General features: G+C 45.2%; 2 protein-coding genes across 2 annotated transcripts; both read left to right on the forward strand.

Moving 5' to 3' along the window:
- Positions 1 to 1,361: 1,361 nt before the first annotated feature.
- Positions 1,362 to 7,515, forward strand: LOC132244046 (olfactory receptor 2V1-like). The gene is made up of 2 exons (XM_059714971.1): positions 1,362 to 1,418; positions 6,655 to 7,515. The coding sequence occupies exons 1-2, from the start codon at positions 1,362 to 1,364 to the stop codon at positions 7,513 to 7,515; spliced, it is 918 nt and encodes a 305-aa protein (XP_059570954.1).
- A 4,218-nt stretch (positions 7,516 to 11,733) lies between these two features.
- Positions 11,734 to 16,591, forward strand: LOC132244047 (olfactory receptor 2Z1-like). The gene is made up of 2 exons (XM_059714972.1): positions 11,734 to 11,869; positions 15,621 to 16,591. The coding sequence occupies exons 1-2, from the start codon at positions 11,734 to 11,736 to the stop codon at positions 16,589 to 16,591; spliced, it is 1,107 nt and encodes a 368-aa protein (XP_059570955.1).
- Positions 16,592 to 19,280: the final 2,689 nt, after the last annotated feature.

Raw genomic sequence — 19,280 nt, forward strand, 5'->3', positions numbered from 1 at the left:
TATTTGTTAGTGTGGGACTGTACTGAGGGCGTCTTTTTCCTCTCTCATGTGCATTAACTTTCAAACAATTAAACTCTACTGAATTCAACACTAGATCCTTTGTGTTTTACAGGGGGAAAAAAAGTTCAAACCTAATCCTAGTATTCTCTCATTAGGAGCCTTAATCATGAAAAATGGGGCATAGCTGTTAATAAAATAGTCCTCACCCTTATTTTAATAATCTGATATATGTATAATGTCAGAAAAGGTAAGGATGGAAAAACAGACAGAGTCATAGTTTTAAAACCAAGAGAGACTATGTACAGTAGAAAGTGAACAGAGATGGTGTTCAGCATATCATTTCTTTGTAACTGGAAGAAATGGATCTGTCTAATATCATAAATACAGATATTGATTTATTCCTTAAATGTATATAAAAATGCTGAAAATGAATTGGTTAGGTGATATAATTCTTCCATTTTACATCTAGAATTTATTGATGACTTTGGTATTCTGGCACCAATTCTCAGTGAGCAAATATAACAATTTTGCAAAGCCATGGCCTCTTCCCTCATCTTCCCTGTATCATGCACATAAAAATGCACAAGAAAATGTGATGGACTTAGCACTCATCATGTGTTTGAAAGGTAATTCCTTGTGACATTGCTGTATGCAGAAGAACGTATATGATGGGACTATGTCTAATACACTCATGGACCTACTAGGGGAGTACAGACCCCATTTACAGATTATTCATAGATTGTCAGGGGCTGGAAGGGACCTCACAAGATCATCAGGTCCAGCCCCCCTGCACTAGGCAGGAAAGACAACTGGGGTCAGATGACCCCAGTGAGGTGACTGTCCAGTCTCCTCTTGAAGATTTCCAGGGTAGGTGATTGCACCACCTCTGGAGGGAGTTTATTCCATAGTCTGGACACCCTGACTGTGAAGAAGTTTTTCCTACTGTTAAGCCTGAAATGGTGCCAGGAGTTTGTGGCCATTACTCCTGATTTTCCCCAAGCGTGCCCTGGTGAACAGCTGTTCACCAAGCTCTTGATGTATTCCCCTGACATAACAGTAAGTTGCTACCAAGTCCCCTCTCAGCCTTCTGTTTTTTAGGCTGAAAATACCCAGGTCCCTCACCCTTTCCTCATATGGATCATACAGGTGGCTCTTCTCTGGACTCTCTCGAGCTTTTCCACATCCTTGTTGAAGTGTGACACCCAGAACCGGATGCAGTACTCCAGCTGTGGTCTCACCAGTGCTGAGTAAAGTGGAAGAATCACTTCCCTGGTTTTGCTTGAGATGCATCGGTTGATACAAGCCAGAGAATCGTTTGCCCTGCTGGCTACAGCATCGCACTGACAGCTCATGTTCATACCATGGTCAATTATTACCCTTTCAGTCGTGGTACTAGTCAGTTTGGCGCCACCGACCCTGTAGGTATGCTGGGGATTGTTTATCCCCAGATGAAGCACTTCATACTTCTCACTGTTGAACTTCATCTGGTTCCAATCCGTCTAACTCGCCAGCCTATCTAGGTCTGCCTGTATCTGGAGCCTATTTTCAAGCGTGACCACACTCCCCCATACCTTGGTGTAGTCTGTGAACTTGGCGAGTGATATCTTCACCCCCACATACAAATAATTGATAAAGATGTTGAAAAGCACTGGAGCAAGCATGGACAACTGAAGGACACCAGTGGCCTCTTCTCATCAGGACGACACAGATCCGTTCATTAGAACTCTCTGGGTCCTACCTCGCAGCCAGCCTCCTACCCACCTAGCTGTCACGTAGTCAAGCCTGCAATCCTCCAATTTTCCCATGAGAACATCATGGGATACCGGATCAAAGGCCTTTTGGAAATCTAGGTATACAATGTCAATGTCCTCTCTCTTGTCCAGCAGGATGTAGAAGGAGATGAGATTAGTAAAACAAGATCTGTCCACAATGAAGCCACGCTGGCTGTCACTCAGAAACCTACCTTCTGTAAGCATATCAGACATAGAGTCCTTGGTGAACTTTTCCAGGATTTTCCTTGAGATAGAAGTTAGGGTAACTGGCCTATAGTTGCCCGGGTCCCTTCTCCTCCCTTTCTTGAAGATGGACACAACATTGGCCCTCTTCCAGTCTTTAGGGACCTTTCCTGATTGCCATGAATTTTGGAAGAGTTTCACCAGAGGTCCCATGATGACCTCATCCAGCTCCTTCAGCACTCCCAGATGAAGATAATCTGAGCGTGCTGATTTATAAATATTTAACTTTTCTAACTTATCATTCACCAACTCAATATCAACGGTAGGAAGGTATTCACTCCCCCCATGCCCACTCTGAACCTTATCTAGTATGATTTTCCCCTTAGCCCAGTGAAATACCAAAGCAAAGTAGTTGTTTAGGAGTTTAGTTTTCTCCTGAATTTCGGTAACAAGCTGTCCTGAGTTGTTAAGCAAAGGCCTGACACTTCCATTTGTTTTATTCCTGTTCCCTACATGCCTAAAGAATTAATTCTTATTGTCCTTGATTTCTGTTGCTAGTTTAAATTTAGTCACTGCCTTAGCCTTTCTAATCCTCTCCCTACAAGTGTAGGCCGTTGTTGTATAGTCCTCCTTGGGAACTGCCCCAAGCTTCCAAAGTTTTGTATGCCTCTTTCTTCTTTTCAAGAGGGCCATGATATTCCTATTCAGCCAAGAGGGCTTATCAGCCCTTCTGCTACCCTTCCTCCACATGGGAATGGACTTCTTTTGTGCTTCAGGGATCATGTCCTCAAGGAATGACCACTCTTTATGCACTCCTTTCACTTTTGGTGCCTGGTCCCACAGCAATTCCCACCCTCCTCCTGCTTAATGCAAATAATTATGATATCATAGGGATAATGGAGACCTGGTGGGACTGCACCCATGACTGGACCACGGGTATAGATGGCTATACCCTGTACAGGAGGGATCGTGTAGAGAAAAGGGGCGGGGGTGTAGCTCTCTATGTTAAGAAAAGCTACGCGTCCCTGCAAGCTGATATTGGCGACCAGGGTGGACGGCTGGAGACCCTCTGGGTTAAAATCTGTGGGGAACACGGCACAGGGGACACAATGGTGGGAGTCTACTACAGACCTCCCACCCAAAGTCCTGAGCTTGACCAGGAGTTTGCCTGGGAACTGGCTGAGGCAGCTTGCTCCAGGACCATGATTGTCACGAGTGACTTCAATTACCCAGACATCTCGTGGGAGGATCGCTCAGCAAAATCTGAGCAGTCGCAAAGCTTCCTCTCGTGCGTGGATGACCTCTACCTGACTCAAGAAGTCTATGGGCCAACGAGAGGCAAAGTGCTGCTCGACCTGGTACTGGCTACTGGGGATGACCTAGTCGGCGACCTAGTGATCAATGGGAAGCTGGGTGACAGCGACCACGAGCTGATCATCTTCACCATCCGCCGAAAAGCTGGCAAGTCAGTCAGCAACACGGAAGTCTTTGACTTCAGGAAAGCCAACTTTGACAAGCTCAGGAGGCTTGTCAGTGAGGCCCTAAGGGACCATGACCCCAGGGAGAGGGGAGTTCAAGAAGAGTGGTTGCTCCTCAAGGGAGCGATCCTCAATGCACAAACTAAGTCTATTCCATCTCGGAGGAAAGGCAGCAAGAGGGCACAGCAGCCCCCCTGGCTCTCCAGGGACCTAGCAGACCTTCTGAGGCTAAAAAGAAAGGCCTACAAAGGATGGAGGATGGGAGTCGCCTCCAAGGAGGATTATTCTGCACTGGTCCAGTCCTGTAGGGAGCAGACCAGGAAAGCCAAGGCTGCAACTGAACTCCAACTAGCTTTGAGCATCAAGGACAATAAAAAGTCCTTTTTTCAGATACGTGGGGAGCCGGAGGAAAAGCAGGGGCAACGTTGGACCCCTGCTGAACCAGATGGGGCAACTGACAACTGACGCCCAGGAAAAAGCCAACCTATTAAATAGGTACTTTGCATCAGTCTTTCATCAGTCCCATGGGACGCCTGTGCCCGCTATGGGACAGGGAAGTCCGGGTGAGGGTGATCTCCTGCCCTCCATTGATGCTGACTTCGTGAAGGAACGTCTTGAGAAGCTGGATATCTTCAAGTCAGCTGGCCCTGACAAACTTCACCCCAGCGTACTCAAGGAGCTGGCGAGCATCATAGCCCAGCCTCTAGTGTGGATCTTTGAAAACTCTTGGCGCTCTGGTGAAGTGCCCGAAGACTGGAAGAAGGCCAATGTGGTGCCTATCTTCAAGAAAGGGAGGAAAGTGGATCCGGCTAACTATAGGCTCATTAGCCTGACTTCTATCCTGGGGAAGATCTTAGAAAAGTTTATTAAAGAGGCCATCCTTAATGGATTGGCCGATGCCAACATCTTAAGGGATAGCCAGCACGGGTTTGTTGCAGGTAGGTCTTGCTTGACCAATCTAATTTCCTTCTATGACCAGGTGACCTATCACCTGGACAAGGGAGATGAGATTGATGTCATATATCTTGACTTCAAAAAAGCCTTTGACCTGGTTTCCCATAATCACCTCTTAGAGAAACTGGCCAATTGTTGCCTTGGGTCCTCCATGATCCACTGGCTGGAAAACTGGCTCCGGGGTCGGACCCAGAGGGCAGTAATTGATGGAAGTCACTCATCGTGGTGTCCTGTGACCAGTGGGGTCCCCAAGGCTCTGTCTTTGGACCCATACTGTTCAACATCTTCATTAATGATGTTGACATTGGAGTCAGGAGTGGACTGGCCAAGTTCGCTGATGACACCAAACTTTGGGGCAAAGCATCCACACCAGAAGACAGGCTGGTGATCTAGGCTGACCTGGACAGGTTCAGCAAGTGGGCGGATGAGAACCTGATGGTGTTCAACGCCGATAAATGCAAGGTTCTCCACCTTGGGAAGAAAAACCTGCAGCATCCTTATAGTCTCAGCAGTGCTATGTTGGCTAGCACTATGCAAGAAAGAGACTTGGGGGTCATCATTGACCACAAGATGAAGATGAGCCTGCAATGCGATGCTGCGGCTAGTAAAGCGACCAAAACGCTGGCTTGCATCCATAGATGCTTCTCAAGCAAATCCCGGGATGTCATTCTCCCCCTGTACTCAGCCTTAGTGAGGCTGCAGCTGGAGTACTGCATCCAGTTTTGGGCTCCACAATTCAAAAAGGATGTGGAGAAGCTTGAGAGAGTCCAGAGAAGAGCCACGCGCATGATCAGAGGTCAGGGAAGCAGACCCTACGGTGACAGGCTGAGAGCCCTGGGGCTCTTTAGCCTGGAAAAGCACAGGCTCAGAGGTGATCTGATGGCCACCTACAAGTTTATCAGGGGTGACCACCAGTATCTGGGGGAACGTTTGTTCACCAGAGTGCCCCAAGGGATGATGACTAGGTCGAATGGTCATAAACTACTACAAGACCGTTTCAGGTTGGACATAAGGAAGAACTTCTTTACTGTCCGAGCCCCCAAGTACTGGAACAGCCTGCCACCGGAGGTGATTCAAGCGCCTTCATTGAACACCTTCAAGATGAAACTGGATGCTCATCTTGCTGGGATCCTATGAACCCAGGTGACTTCCTGCTCTTTTGGCAGGGGGCCGGACTCGATGATCTTCCGAGGTCCCTTCCAGCCCTAATGTCTATGAAATTTATGAAATCTATGAATTCCACTACTATTGCTCTGAGCCTGCTGACATTCATTTTTTTTTTATGTCCAAAACATCAACCCTGCTAGCTGCTTTGCCTGCCTTCGATGGACAGTGAACATGATGGTTTCCTGGTCGCTGTCACCCAGGCTACCCTCTGTATTCAAGTCGCACACCAGATTGTCTCCTTTGGCCAAGACCAAGTCTAGGAGAGCGTTATTTCTGGTTGGTCCATGCCCTTCCTTCCTCTTTGATATAGGTCAGGAAGTAATACAATCGGTCGAAGTTAGCTGAGATTTCCTCCCAAGAGATGTCTGGGTGATTGAAGTCACCCATGACAACCATGTCCTGTGTGCATGTAGCATCTGCTAGTTCTCAAAAGAACTCCAGATTGAGTTCCTTCCCCTGTTTTGGTGGTCTGTAGTATACACCTACAGTTAGATCTCCCTCACCTCGCCCCTGCCCCTGCCCCTGCCCCTGCCCCCTGTAGTTTGACCCACAGGATTTTGAGCCACTCTTCTTTGGAGCTGATGTTGGCCTCCAAGGGACAGTTGTGTTAAAACAGAAAGGGCCAAATCCTATTCTGCATCTGAGGTAGCTAAGTGGACATAGGCACCTAAGTGGACATAGGATCCTTTTCTGGGTGATTGAGTCTGAAAAACAGGTAATGAAAAAGTTGGATGGTCCTGCTCCAGCTCTTGTCTTTTTGAAACTCAGCCTAACTCTTAAGGGCAAGATGATGGCTCTTTACATCAGTAGGTGCGCTAAAGTTTCTTCAGGGGCTTCAGCATGGTGGAACAGGATCACCATTATGCCAACCTGAGTCCACTTAGGCACCTAAAAGGTGGAAGAGGATTTGGCCAAAAGTTTACTGCTTATTTCAGTGGAGACTGGTTTCTCCTTCGCATGAGCTCCCTTCTTGTTATTCACCATAACTTGTGTTTATTCCATATGTGCCTGTCTGTTTGTTTCAAATTGGTACCCATCAGGTCAAACAAAGTGATGAGGAAATGAAGGGAAAAAATGGTTCCTGAACCAGACCAAGATAGACACCCTCCTGCTGCACCCTACTTGCTTCTGTGACTGCCTTGTTGGGGAATGCTCTCCTCATGTTTCTAATCCGGGTGGATTCCCACCTTCACATCCCCAAGTACTTTTTCCTCAGTCAGTTGGCCTTCATGGACATCTGTCAGAACCTCATCATTGTCCCTAAAATGTCAGCGGACTTCCTGATCCCAGGCAACCCCATTTCTCTGGCTGGTTGTGGGACGCAAATACTTCTCACCCTGACTATTGGAGCATCTGAGTCCCTCCTCCTGGCAGTCATGCCTTACGACAGGTATGTAGCAATTTGCCATCCCTTGCAATACCCCATCCTCATGAGCAAGAGAGTCTGCCTGAGCCTAGCAGCTGGGGTGTGGTGTGGTGGGACACTAAATGCCTTCATAAAAATGGTGTATGTGATACAGCTGCCCTATTGTCACTCCAAAGAGATTAACCATTTCTTCTGTGAGATCCCAGCTCTGTTGAAGTTGTCCTGCTCCGACACCTCCACTTATGAGACTGCAGTGTTCATAAGTGGTGTCATCTTGCTCCTCATTCCTTCCTCCATCATACTGGCTTCTTATGCCCGCATCCTCTCTGCAGTCCTGAGGATGAGCTCAGCTAAGGGAAGGCACAAGGCTCTGGCCACTTGCTCCTCACATCTGACTGTAGTGGGGCTGTTCTATGGGGGAACAATGTTCATGTATATGAGACCCAATGCCTACCACTCGCCGGACCAAGACAAGATCATACCCATGTTTTATACCATTGTCACTCCAGTACTGAATCCCCTCATATACAGCCTGAGAAACAGGGATGTCTTAGGAGCCCTAAGAAAGCTGTTTGGGAAGTATAATTCCTCATAACATTTTGTCACAGACTTATTTAAATTGTAGTGCTCATAGCAGAGGAAGCATTGGTTTGAACTGGGTTTATATTTATTGTACTGAAGAATGGGTGAAATTCAATTCTATGCATATGGCTCCTAAATTCAATATGCATTTAAAAAAAATGGGGAAAATGCAATCTCTCTTTTCTTGACCAATATTTAATGCTTTATCCTCTAATGCATTGGAATATTTAATTCAGTTTCCTCTATTGATAGTATTCCTGATTTTTCTTTCCCTGTTGCACATCATTGCCAATAGCATGGGTATTACAGGCCAAAATTCTGCTCACTTTTCATCTGTCTCATCCCATTTTCCTTATACCTAGTGACATTTCTGTGAACCTTTTTGCTTTTGGTGCCTGCCCCCGGCTACGTGGAGAGTTTCTGTTATATAACGGATAAAGCTTCACATATGTAGCTGACAACAAAATTAGCCTTGGAATTGACCTTAGCCACCAGTTCTGTCGATGCACAGGTTATTCATTATGTACATAAATATCAATAAAATTAAATCTTACTTCATTATGTAAACAAATAAATAAGCCTATGATTCATTTTTCTGTCTGACTTCTCTCTAGGCGCCTCATTCATGTGAAATATGAATTTACTAACAAGCCTGCCTTTTGTAACTTGGTGGGAAATACATTATCAATCACTGCTTTAGACCACTACAGAGCCACAAGAAAGTCAATGTTTTCTGAATCTAGTCCTGTTTGAAGACTTTCAATTTCAGGGAAATAAAAGGAGGCTGAATAAAATGTGATATTTGTAAGTGGTTATCTAAGAAGCATTAAACCAAATTAATTGAAATGCCTATCAAGTAGTTGGTAACATTAAAGGAGCATTTATTAAGTGAACAGGCTGAGAAAGTTGTTGGTAAAGCAGAGTGAAATGACATCATCCTCTCAGCTATGTTCACCTTTGACCCTGATGTGTCTGATTCGCAGTCAGTTTCTTTTATAGAATCATAGAAAATGAGGGCTGAAAGGGACCTCAGGAGGTCATGTAGTCCAACCCCTGCTCAAGGCAGGACCATCCCCACTAGATCATCCCAGCCAATGCTTTGGCTAGCCAGGTCTTAAAAACCTCCAAGGATGGAGAGTCCACAACCTCTCTAGGTAACCTGTTCCAGTGTTTTACTTCCCTTCTTGTGAGGAGGTTTTTCCTAATATTTAATCTAAACTTCCCTTGCTGCAACTTGAGACCACTGCTCCTTGTTATGTTATCTACCATCACTGAGCAAAGTCTAGCCCCATCCTCTTTGTAACCACCCTTCAGGCAGTTGAGGCAGCTATTAAATCCCGACTCAGTCTTCTCTTCTTCAGACTAAATAAGCCCAATTCCCTCAGCTTCTCTTCCTATTTCACAATTTCTTTGCCTCCATTTTTCTGAGCAGGGGCCAGGTCACCTCCCACTGGGACCCCCACAGGCCCCAGGGGAGGCGCACCCAGGTCCAGGGTCAGTGAGGATCTAGTTAGAGAACTTCTGGTGGGACTGGATGTATTTAAATCAGCTGGTCCTGATGATCTCCACCCCAGGGTGCTGAGGGAATTAGCAGAGGTCATTGCGGGACCCCCGACACAGCTTTACAAGCACTCATAGTGCTCTGGCATGGTGCCAGAGGACTGGAAAAGGGCCAATGTGGTTCCCATTTTCCAAAAAATGGAGGAAGGAGGATCCAGGAAACTGTAGGCCAGTTAGTCTTACCTCGATCCTGTGTAAGCTTTTTGAGAGAATTATCCTGGCACATGTCTGTGAGGGGCCGGCAGGGGAGATCATACTTAGGAGCAACCAACATGAGTTTATTAGAGGCAGGTCCTGTCAGACCAACCTGGTGGCCTTCTATGACCAGGTCACAAAATCCTTACATGCAGGGGTAGCAGTGGATGTAGTCTTTCTGGATGTTAGGAAGGCCTTTGACATTGTCTCTCACCCCATTCTCATTAAAAAACTAGGGGACAGTGGTGTCAACACCTACACAGTCAAATGGGTCGCTAACTGGCTGGAGGGCTGCACCCTGAGAGTGGTGGTGGATGGGTCATTTTTGACCTGGAGGGATGTGGGCAGTGGGATCCCCAGGGCTCAGTCTGTTCAACATCTTCATCAGCAACTTGGACAAGGGGGTAAAAAGCACCCTGTTCAAATTCGCAGATGACACTAAGATGTAGGGAGAAGTGGACATGCTACAAGGGAGGAATGAGCTGCAATTGAACCTAGACAGGTTACAGGGGTGGGCAGATGAGAACAGGATGGGTTTTAACACTGACAAGTGCAAGGTACTGCACCTGGGGATGAAGAACCAGCAGCACACCTACAGGCTGGGGAACTCCCTTCTTATCAGCACAGAGGCAGAAAAGGATCTTGGGGTCATTATTGATGCCAGAATGAACATGGGCCAACAGAGTGGGGATGTGGTCAGGAAGGCCAACCGCACCTTGTCATGCATCCACAGATGCATCATGAGCAGGTGCAAGGAGGTGATCCTCCCCCTCTATGCGACATTGGTCAGGCCGCAGTTGGAGAACTGCATCCAGTTCTGGGTGCCACACTTCAGGAGGGATGTGGACAAAATGGAGAGGGTCCAAAGGAGGGCCACCTGCATTATCAGGGGGCAGCAGAGCAGGCCCTACGAGGAGAGGCTAAGGGACCTGAACCTGTTCAGCCTCCACAAGAGAAGGCTGAGGGGGGACCTAGTGGCCATTTCCAAACTAGTCAGGGGGGACCAGCAGGCATTGAGGGAGTCCCTGTTCCCCGAGCACTACCAGGAGTGACTAGAAATAACGGTCACAAGCCGGCAAAGGGTAGATTCAGGCTAGACATCAGGAGGCACCACTTCACTGTCAGGGCAGCTAGGATCTGGACCCGACTTCCAAGAGAAGTGGTGCTGGCTCCTACCCTGGGGGTCTTTAAGAGGAGGCTAGGTGAACACCTTGCCAGGATCATTTGACCCCAGTGCTCTTCCTGCCATGGCAGGGGGTTGGACTTAATGATCTGCTCAGGTCCCTTCCGACCCTACAACTATGAAACTATGGAACTATAAATCACATGCCCCAGCCCCCTAACCATTTTCATTGCTCTTTGCTGGACTCTCTCCAATTTGTCTACATCCTTTCTGTAGTGGAAGGCCCAAAACATGACAGTACTCCAGATGTGACCTCAACAGTGCTGACTACAGGCAGTCCTTGGACTTATGACACAACTGGTTCCTGAAAACCATGTCTTAAGTTGAAACATTGCAACCCAGAACTAATTTTCCCATAGGAAACAATGTTATAAACGGGGGATTTGTTTCTGAACCAAGACCCAATACTGTATTTTCACCAAAAATAACCCAGAATTTTGTACTCAGCCAATTATAGATGAGTAATAAAGCTACAATAATGTATTTATATTGTAAATAACAATCATATTGATTTGGAAGGACTTCCTTGAGTTGACTTTGCTGGACTTTTTGAAGGGTTCTTGGCTGCAGGTTTATCTGGAGTCTTGGCTGCTTTGTTAAAGAAAGATTCCCTGGAAGTTTGGACAGATGTTCTCCAGGGAGATGGGCAATGCAGCAAACTTGTTCATTGGCATGGCATCACATGAGATCAAGTGTCATAAAGTTGAAAATGACATCAGAAATTGACAGTGTCAATTTATAACGTTGTAAGTGCTGTTCGTTGTAACTCGAAACATTGTAAGTTGAGGACTGCCTGTAGAGAGGAATAATTGCTTTGCTCTATCTGCTGGAAACACTCCTACTAATGCAGCCCAGTATGCTGTTAGCCTTTTTCCAATAAGGGCACACTGTTGGCTCATATCCATCTTATGGACCACTGTAACCCCCAGGTCCTTTTCTGCAGAGCTACTGCTTAGCCAGGCAGTCCCCAGCTTGTAATGGTGCAAATCCTTTAGACTTTAATCCTAGTCTGTTTGTCTACCAAAAATACAAAAGTCAGTCACATAATTCCCTGTCCCCCATGCTACAGTTTCATAAATTAGTTGTTTGTTACCTCTGCTGCTTCCTAAATATTAATACATGAGCAGCTTCCATGAATTACTTGGCATTCTAATTTCAATTAAATCACAGAGTTCCTATTAGGAACCGTTCTTAAACAAGACCTTTAGGAGCAGGAGCAGGATCCACATTTTCCAGAATTATGTCAAAAGGGTATGTGGGCATCAGTAAGAGAAACCATGTTAGGTATCTTCAATGGGATCAGGATTTCATCAAAAATCTCAGGCCTATGGAAACTTCTTTGCTGTTGACCTCATTGATATAGCCCCAACTAGTCCTTTTGAACCCATTCAGTACCACACAAAGATGAGCTTGCCACCTGTCTGTACCGGTACCTTCTCTCACCCCTGCCTTTAATATGCTTCCTTTTAGTCACCCTTTCTTCTTTTCTTGTCTTTAAAGATGTAGGTCCACTTTCAGATGTATGACACTCGAGTGCATATTAGTTTGGGATAAAGCACTGCTTTTAATGAACTTATTCAAGAAAATATGCTGCTCTTTTGTGTAAAAACTCTGAACTGAAGTGTTTGGGACACAACTTCCACCATACTTTCCATTGTTCAGCTAATGTAGGTTGCAGGGACCAACAATGACTTAATCCTTTCCCCTTTTCTCTTTTCCAAATTGGCTCCAAGCATGCCATTTGTTTTGAACAAATGTTGGAAGAGTGGCTGTTCCCTATGCATTAAACTCATCATGGGCCAGTCAGAACTTAGAATAACCATTTCCCCAGAAATGCCTTAACTTTCAGAAGCTCTGCCTCAGGAGGCAGAATGAAAACACTAACATTTGGAAATTTCCCATTTTGATAAGGAAGAACTAACACATATTTTCTTTTGGTAGCTCTGGAGTGATGTTGCAACGACAATGGTCCAGGAACAATGCAAAGACAAGGATTCTTGTGGGTGCTATCTGTTATTGGACCAACTGCAGGGTTCGGATAAAGTTAGAAAAGCTTTTGAATGCAAGGTGTGTCTCAGACCTGATGAAGAATGCTTTGTGTTTGAAAGCTTGTCTATCTTCATCCCAAACATACAGTTGGTCCAATAACAGATAGCACCCACACAAAAATCCTTGCCTCTCACATATTTTCTTTTGCCCTTTTTAAAATGTCTTGTTCTAGACCCTACCTCTAGACAAAGGATGCAAAGCAATCTCCCTGAACAGAAGCTGCAGTTTTTGCACACATCTTCATATAGAGAGTTATCATGGAGCCTCATCTGCTCCTAAATACACTGACTTGGGACCAGAATCCCCAGAGCTTGGGAAAAATCACCTAATTTTCCTAGTTTAGATTCTGAAAATTATCTCTGCTCGAATGATGTAATTTTCCCAGTTTTGACTCAGTTTATAAAATAATTTCCTTCCTGCTGACAATGACTTGTGCTTTCAATTCAGTAAGCCCTTAACATGGGTAGCTGTAGAAGACAGTTGGAGATTCAGTGTTGTTACATCCCCTTGATTAGTGTGAAGGGTCCAGAGGTCTTTTTGGTATTGACTTTGGGTTATCTTAGGCCACTGCTGTTCATGCCATTTTTAATCAATAAAAAGGGCCACAAAGATCTCGTCTGACAGTGTATTATTTTGGGAAAGTGAATGGAATTCATACAAGAAATATTTTGAACCAATTCCTTTCCTTAGGAAAATAGTACTGCCCCATGTTATGAGACGGACACATTTCCTAAAGTGGTCCTATTCTGGGTATGCAGTGAGACATTGTGCTTTTGGTACTCCTGGAACCACAAATGTATCAGTGATAAAAATGAATGTTACAGGAGTGGCATAGGTCTTTTCCTATTACAGTACATTTTGATCTCATAATTATGGATCTGTTGTGATTGTTTATATACCAGAGTTTAGGTAAAAATGACTATATTCTAGGACTAGATTCAAACACAGTAGACTAGAATTGAAAGATTTGCTGGCTCAGGAGTTCAAAATCCTCTCCTTCCTGGACTGCTGTCAGATCTAGATAAGACAGATGAAGGTAAGTGAGTACTGCTGCCATACATCTCCAGATTATAGCTGTTTCGATTTCTGGAAATATTTACCTTTTATTAAGAGTACCACCATTCTTGTGTTACAGAATCTCAATTCTGACTTTTTACTAAAGATAAAAGTAAATGCAATTTTAGGGGTGTAGGTTGTAGCCGTGTTGGTCTAGGGACATAGGCAGAGAGGGTTCTTTTGGTAAATCTGATAGCTTTTATTAGACCAGCCCAAATAGTTGGGGGGAAAAAAAATCTTCTTTGCAAGCTTAGAGCTTCATGAAACGTATTTATACCTGAAAGCTTGCTAAAAAGAATTTTTCTATTATTTGAGTTGGGCTAATGCGATTTCATTCATTCTTATTGCCATTGATAGTATAAATAATAACGTTTGTTTTGCTACTATTTTAAGTTTTTAGCTGAAAGATACTAAAACATGATAAGGATTCCATAGAAATGTGGATAACTTCAGGAATGATTTTGTATTCTATCTTCAGTTAGAGCACAGCGTTCCTATCAGGAAAGCAGAAACAGTGGTGCACAGAACTTGGTTAAAGGGGTATGTGGACATCACAGAGAAACCAGATGAAGTAACTTTAACGAGGTCAGGATTTCATCTAAAATCTCCCATCTAAGGAAGTACCTTGCAGCTAATCTCATTTAAATGTCCATGATTTGTCCTTTTGACCCATTCAGTAGCAAGTACCAACAAGCTTTGGTTTCTCTGCTCCTGAAAAGCCTGACAGTTGTGTGTAGCTGTGCTTTCTCTCACTCCTACCTTTACATCCTGTATCTGTCCTCAGGGAAGCAAGCTCAGCTATCATCCAGAAAGTCATATGTGCACCCGACCCTTTGCAGGGTCAAGGCCACAGTATAGATGACTGCACTTAACTGCCTACCTGATTTCATTAACTATGTCACATACCTGCCAGACATATTAAAAAACACGTGTGTCAAACATTTCAGTTGTGTGGATAGAACTGCGCAGAGTACTCTAGGGGAGGCCTAAACAGTGCCGAGTAGAGAGGCACATGCACCCCCTGAGAGCGCCGTTGTACCCCCTGACAGGCCGTGCTCCCTGCTTAGGCGATGGGCAGGGGGTGCAAGCGGGAGCTCCGGTGCCCCTCCTGCAAGTTTCAGCCAGGGAGTGGGAGAGCTATGGCCACTTCCAGGAGTGCTGCAGCCACTTCTGGGAGCATTGCGGCCACTTCGTGATCAGCCACGGCACCCCCCCTCCCATCCCCCCACCGTCGGTGAGATTGGTCCCAGTCACTGACTGGTTGCTTGGGGGGTGGCCCCTGACTAAGGTGACACCAGTCATCCATGCTCCTAAGGTGTGGTATCTTGCATTTGTCCACATTGAACTTCATCCTGTTTGCACTAGCCCAGCTTGCCAATATGTCAAGATCCTCTGTGTTCACCATCTTTCCCAGTTTCCTATGGTCTGCAGACTTGCTCAAGAAGCTTTCTATGCCAGCATCCAAAACATTAATAAACACTTTGAACAACAGCAGGCCCAGGACAGACCCCTGTCAAATGAAAGATGAATGCCAGGCCATGTCACCTGGTTCTGCATTAGTCTTTAAAATAGGGGTGGGGCCTGTATGGCAAAAGAAGTGACAATAAAGATTTTCATGACTTCAGAACGTTTGAAAAACACTGACCTAGAGAAAAATGCTTCTGTGTCTAAAGTATGTAGATATAAGAAAATGAAAGGAAAATCATTTTTTCAACACAAGAAATGTTTCAGGAAACTTATTTTCCCAACTTTCCCTATCACAGGCCCATAAAATCAGCTGGGTGGGACCCCCTACAATATTTCTGCTGAAGCTGGGCCAGATGGGAACAAGGGGAGCAGGATGTGTGGGACCAGCAAGCAGAAGGGATTCTGGCTAGACAGTCAGTTGTTGAAGGCAATATCCTCAGGGTAGGCAAGTTTCTGTTTTCTGCGGCCAGGGCTGTTTCTTCAGTTTTGAGCAGACAGCCATTTCACAGAAGAGGGGAAGTGCTTCTGAATCTGGCACCAAAGGGTTTACACAACAAGAAACGTGTGCCCACTTTATGAGCTTTTTCTTCTGGTCTTTCCTCATTTAGTTCAGGCCCAGCCCAGTGAAGAGAAGGAGCGAAGGTGCAATGCAACTTCAGCAACAGAATTTGTCCTGCTGGGACTCCTGAAGCACACCAAAGTCCACACCATCTTCCTGGCCATGATTTTACTGGCCTCCATTACTGCCTTCTCTGGAAATGCTCTCCTCATGTTTCTAATCCTAATGGATTCCTCCCTTCACACTCCCATGTACTTTTTCCTCAGGCAATTGGCCTTCATGGACATGGGTCCAAGCCTAATTGTTATCCCCAAAATGTCAATGGACTTTCTGATCCTGGGCAACACTATTTCTCTGGCACTTTGTGGGACTCAGATTTTCTTTCTGCTAATGATGGGTGGAGCAGAGGGTCTCCTTCTGGCTGTCATGTCTTATGACAGATATGTTGCAATTTGCAATCCTTTTCAATACCCCATTCTCATGAACAGGAAAATGTGCATGAGCCTGGCAGCTGCTGTCTGGATTTGTGCAACGGTGAACGCCTCAATCCATACAGCTTATACTATGCACCTGCCCTACTGTGGTTCAAAAGACATTGATCACTTCTTCTGTGAGGTCCCCGCCCTGCTGAAACTGTCCTGCTCTGACACCTCCATATACGAGACTCTGGTGTTCATGAGTAGCATTGTCCTGCTCCTCATCCCTTTTTCCATCATACTAGCCTCTTACACTTGTATCCTCTCTACAGTCCTGAGGATGAAGTCAGCCAGAGGACAGCAGAAAGCCCTGGCCACTTGTTCCTCACACCTGACTGTGGTGGGGCTGTACTATGGGGCAACTATCTTCATGTACATCAGACCCAACACTTACCACTCTCCAGAGCAAGACAAGATGGTTGCTGTGTTTTACACTGTTGTCACCCCGGTTCTGAATCCCGTCATATACAGCCTGAGAAACAGGGATGTCCTACAAGCCTTAATAAAGCTGGCTGGAAAATGCAGAGTCCTCCACCAAAACTAATGTGAGGTCTACTTGCCTGATCTGTGCTAGGACTGAACGAAGTCCAGAAGGCCACTGATTGGGTTTTCTAGAATCAAGGGCATTTTGCCTCCTTTACCATTGAATCACTTCAGAAAAGGTGTCAAGAAGCTTCTTCCTGTCTCATCCCCTCTCCCTCTGCCACACACACTTTATATTATGGGAGATTGAACATGATTCTTGAATGTAGCTAGCACCTCAAGTGGGATTGACATCCTGTATAGCCATAATCCTGGAGGAAATAGGTCATGTGTTTAGATTTGGACATTTCAAATGCCAGCTTGTCAAGGCAGGACTTTTGTATTGACTCTCCTTCCACTTGCATCAGTTTTATACCCATTATATTCCACTGAGTTCAGCAGTGGAGCCCTTGGTGTTAAAGGAGAAAAAAAAGCGTTGATTAAATCCTTGTCTTCTATCTTTAGCAGCCCCAAACATGAAAAATTGGAAGTGGCTGTTAACCAACTAGGTCCATAAAATTTGCATAAAATATATTAATTTGGTTTATGTATTACATCATGGAAAAAGGTAGGAGGGAGGAACCGGAAGCTGCCAAGCTGTATATCTTGGAAATATGCAATAAAAACTGAAAAGGTGACTGTTCTCAACATCACCTCAACAAAATGCACAGATCCATGGGATGGATTCATGAGTTTGGGAGGAAATTCCAATCAGTTTTGATTTCTAAAGCCTTCCATTGCTGTGAGCACTGTATTGTTAGCACAAGATGCGTGTCTTATTCCCCCTGCCCACCTCCCGAGCTGAGTCTGTGCTCGAGGACCACAAGGTCCTCGGTGAAAGTGGCTGATGAACCTGTTGATAGTAGGACTAGTTCTGAAATTTTCCAGAAGGGGGAAACAGGTATGGGGTTTGGGGAGAAGAACAGCCCCCACTTCACACCAGGGAAAGGAGATCGTTGAACAGTACGATCATTCCCGTGGCACTCAGGGCTCTGTTGGCTCAAATGGCCCAAGAAGCCCCCCTGGGGGCCAGAGCAGCCCTAGGACAGGTCTGTGCATTGCAGACTTGTGTAGTAAATTGTGTGATGAAGCTATCAAAGGAGAGGTAGCACATAGCCAGCTCCTCAGCCACGGCCAGGGTTGAAGGAGTTAATTTCTATATCTCTAATGCACTGGCACAGCAGGGCTGGCCTCAGGTGTGGAGCGGGTGGCTCACATGACTATTATGCCTGTCTACCCAAGTGGTATAGGTTTCCCAGGTGTGTGTGGCACCATGTCCAAACACCATTGGCCCAACTCAACTGAGTAGCATGGTAAGATTGTGTTTAATACACTCATGACCTACTGGGGCTAACTGTCAGTGAAATACTAGATGCATTGTCAAGACACACAAGGTTAGATTTTATTTTATGAATCTGAATAAAACATAAATTTAATTTCAATAATTACAGGAATAATGAAACAACATATTTTTTTTTTATTATTTGCCTCATCTGTTGTGTTTTTATACTGAAAATATCATATAGATAATGAATGCACATTCCAGAAAAGTTGTATGTGTTTTTGCCTCAATCTTAAATTATATAATATAGCCTTAGGATCTCACCAAATTTATCCTTACCTGGAGAAAAGTGTGTTGTGTTATAGGTGATGAATGCACCACACCATCTGTCCATGAAAACATGGGTATAGTATGTGCTCTTTTCCAATCTTCTGGGACCTCATGACACCTCCATGACTTCTCAGGAAGAAGAAAAACACGAAAAAGCTAGTGATTCTGCAATGACGTCAGGCAATTACCCAAGTATTCTAAAACTTGGAAGTGGATGCCCTAGGTCTGAGCTAAATGGATAAAACCATAATGTTAAATTGTGGATCCTAAGGTTAGATGCATAGTACTGCATATGTAATCGTAAAAGGGAACAAGAAAAATTAGGCAGGGAAGGAGGCAAATGAAGACTCCATGCCTCAACCTCTGAGCTCAGAAACGAACTACAGCGTGAACCTCCTAGGAGAGGACTAGGGGCTCGATCCACTTAATGAGAAATGCAAGGGGACATACCTTTTGGTTAAGGGACTCTTATATAGGGAATGGGACCACCTTCTCCCCATGGAAACTGTGACTCGGGGTATCAGGAGACATGAGCTAGTGCCCCATGAATACTACATGAGGCTGCTGTTCTTGAAGACTAGCACTCCTTAGTAGGGCTCCTGGGTCTACAGAGCACAGAACACAGGTTGCTACTAACTGTTTACTAGCTTGAATTTCTTGAGGCTCTAAAAAACTCCAGCCAGTGGTGTCAAGTCTGCCACCAAGTGGGAACAACCTGAAGTCTTCACCCCTGTTAGACAACTTCTGGGGGACCAAAACTAGCAAGTATGGCAAAAAAAAAAAACCAGCTTGGGTTAGCAGGGAACTCATCAGTAAACTAGGTCTCAAAAAGGAAGCATACAAGAAGTGACACTTGGATAAATGAATAGGGAGGTGTATAAGAGCTTTGCTCGGGCATGCAGGGATGAAGTCAGGAAGGACAAAGCACAACTGAGTTGCAGCTGGCAAGAGACATGAAAGGTAACAAGAAGGGTTTCTATAAGTATGTCGATAGCAAGAAGAGAATCAGGGAAAGTGTGGGTCCCTTACTGAATGGGGAGACAACTTTGTGACAGAAGATGCAGACAAGGCTAAAGTGCCCAATGGCTTCTTTGTGTCA

This window comes from Alligator mississippiensis, chromosome 11 (genome assembly GCF_030867095.1).
Source record: "Alligator mississippiensis isolate rAllMis1 chromosome 11, rAllMis1, whole genome shotgun sequence".
NCBI lineage: Eukaryota > Metazoa > Chordata > Crocodylia > Alligatoridae > Alligator > Alligator mississippiensis.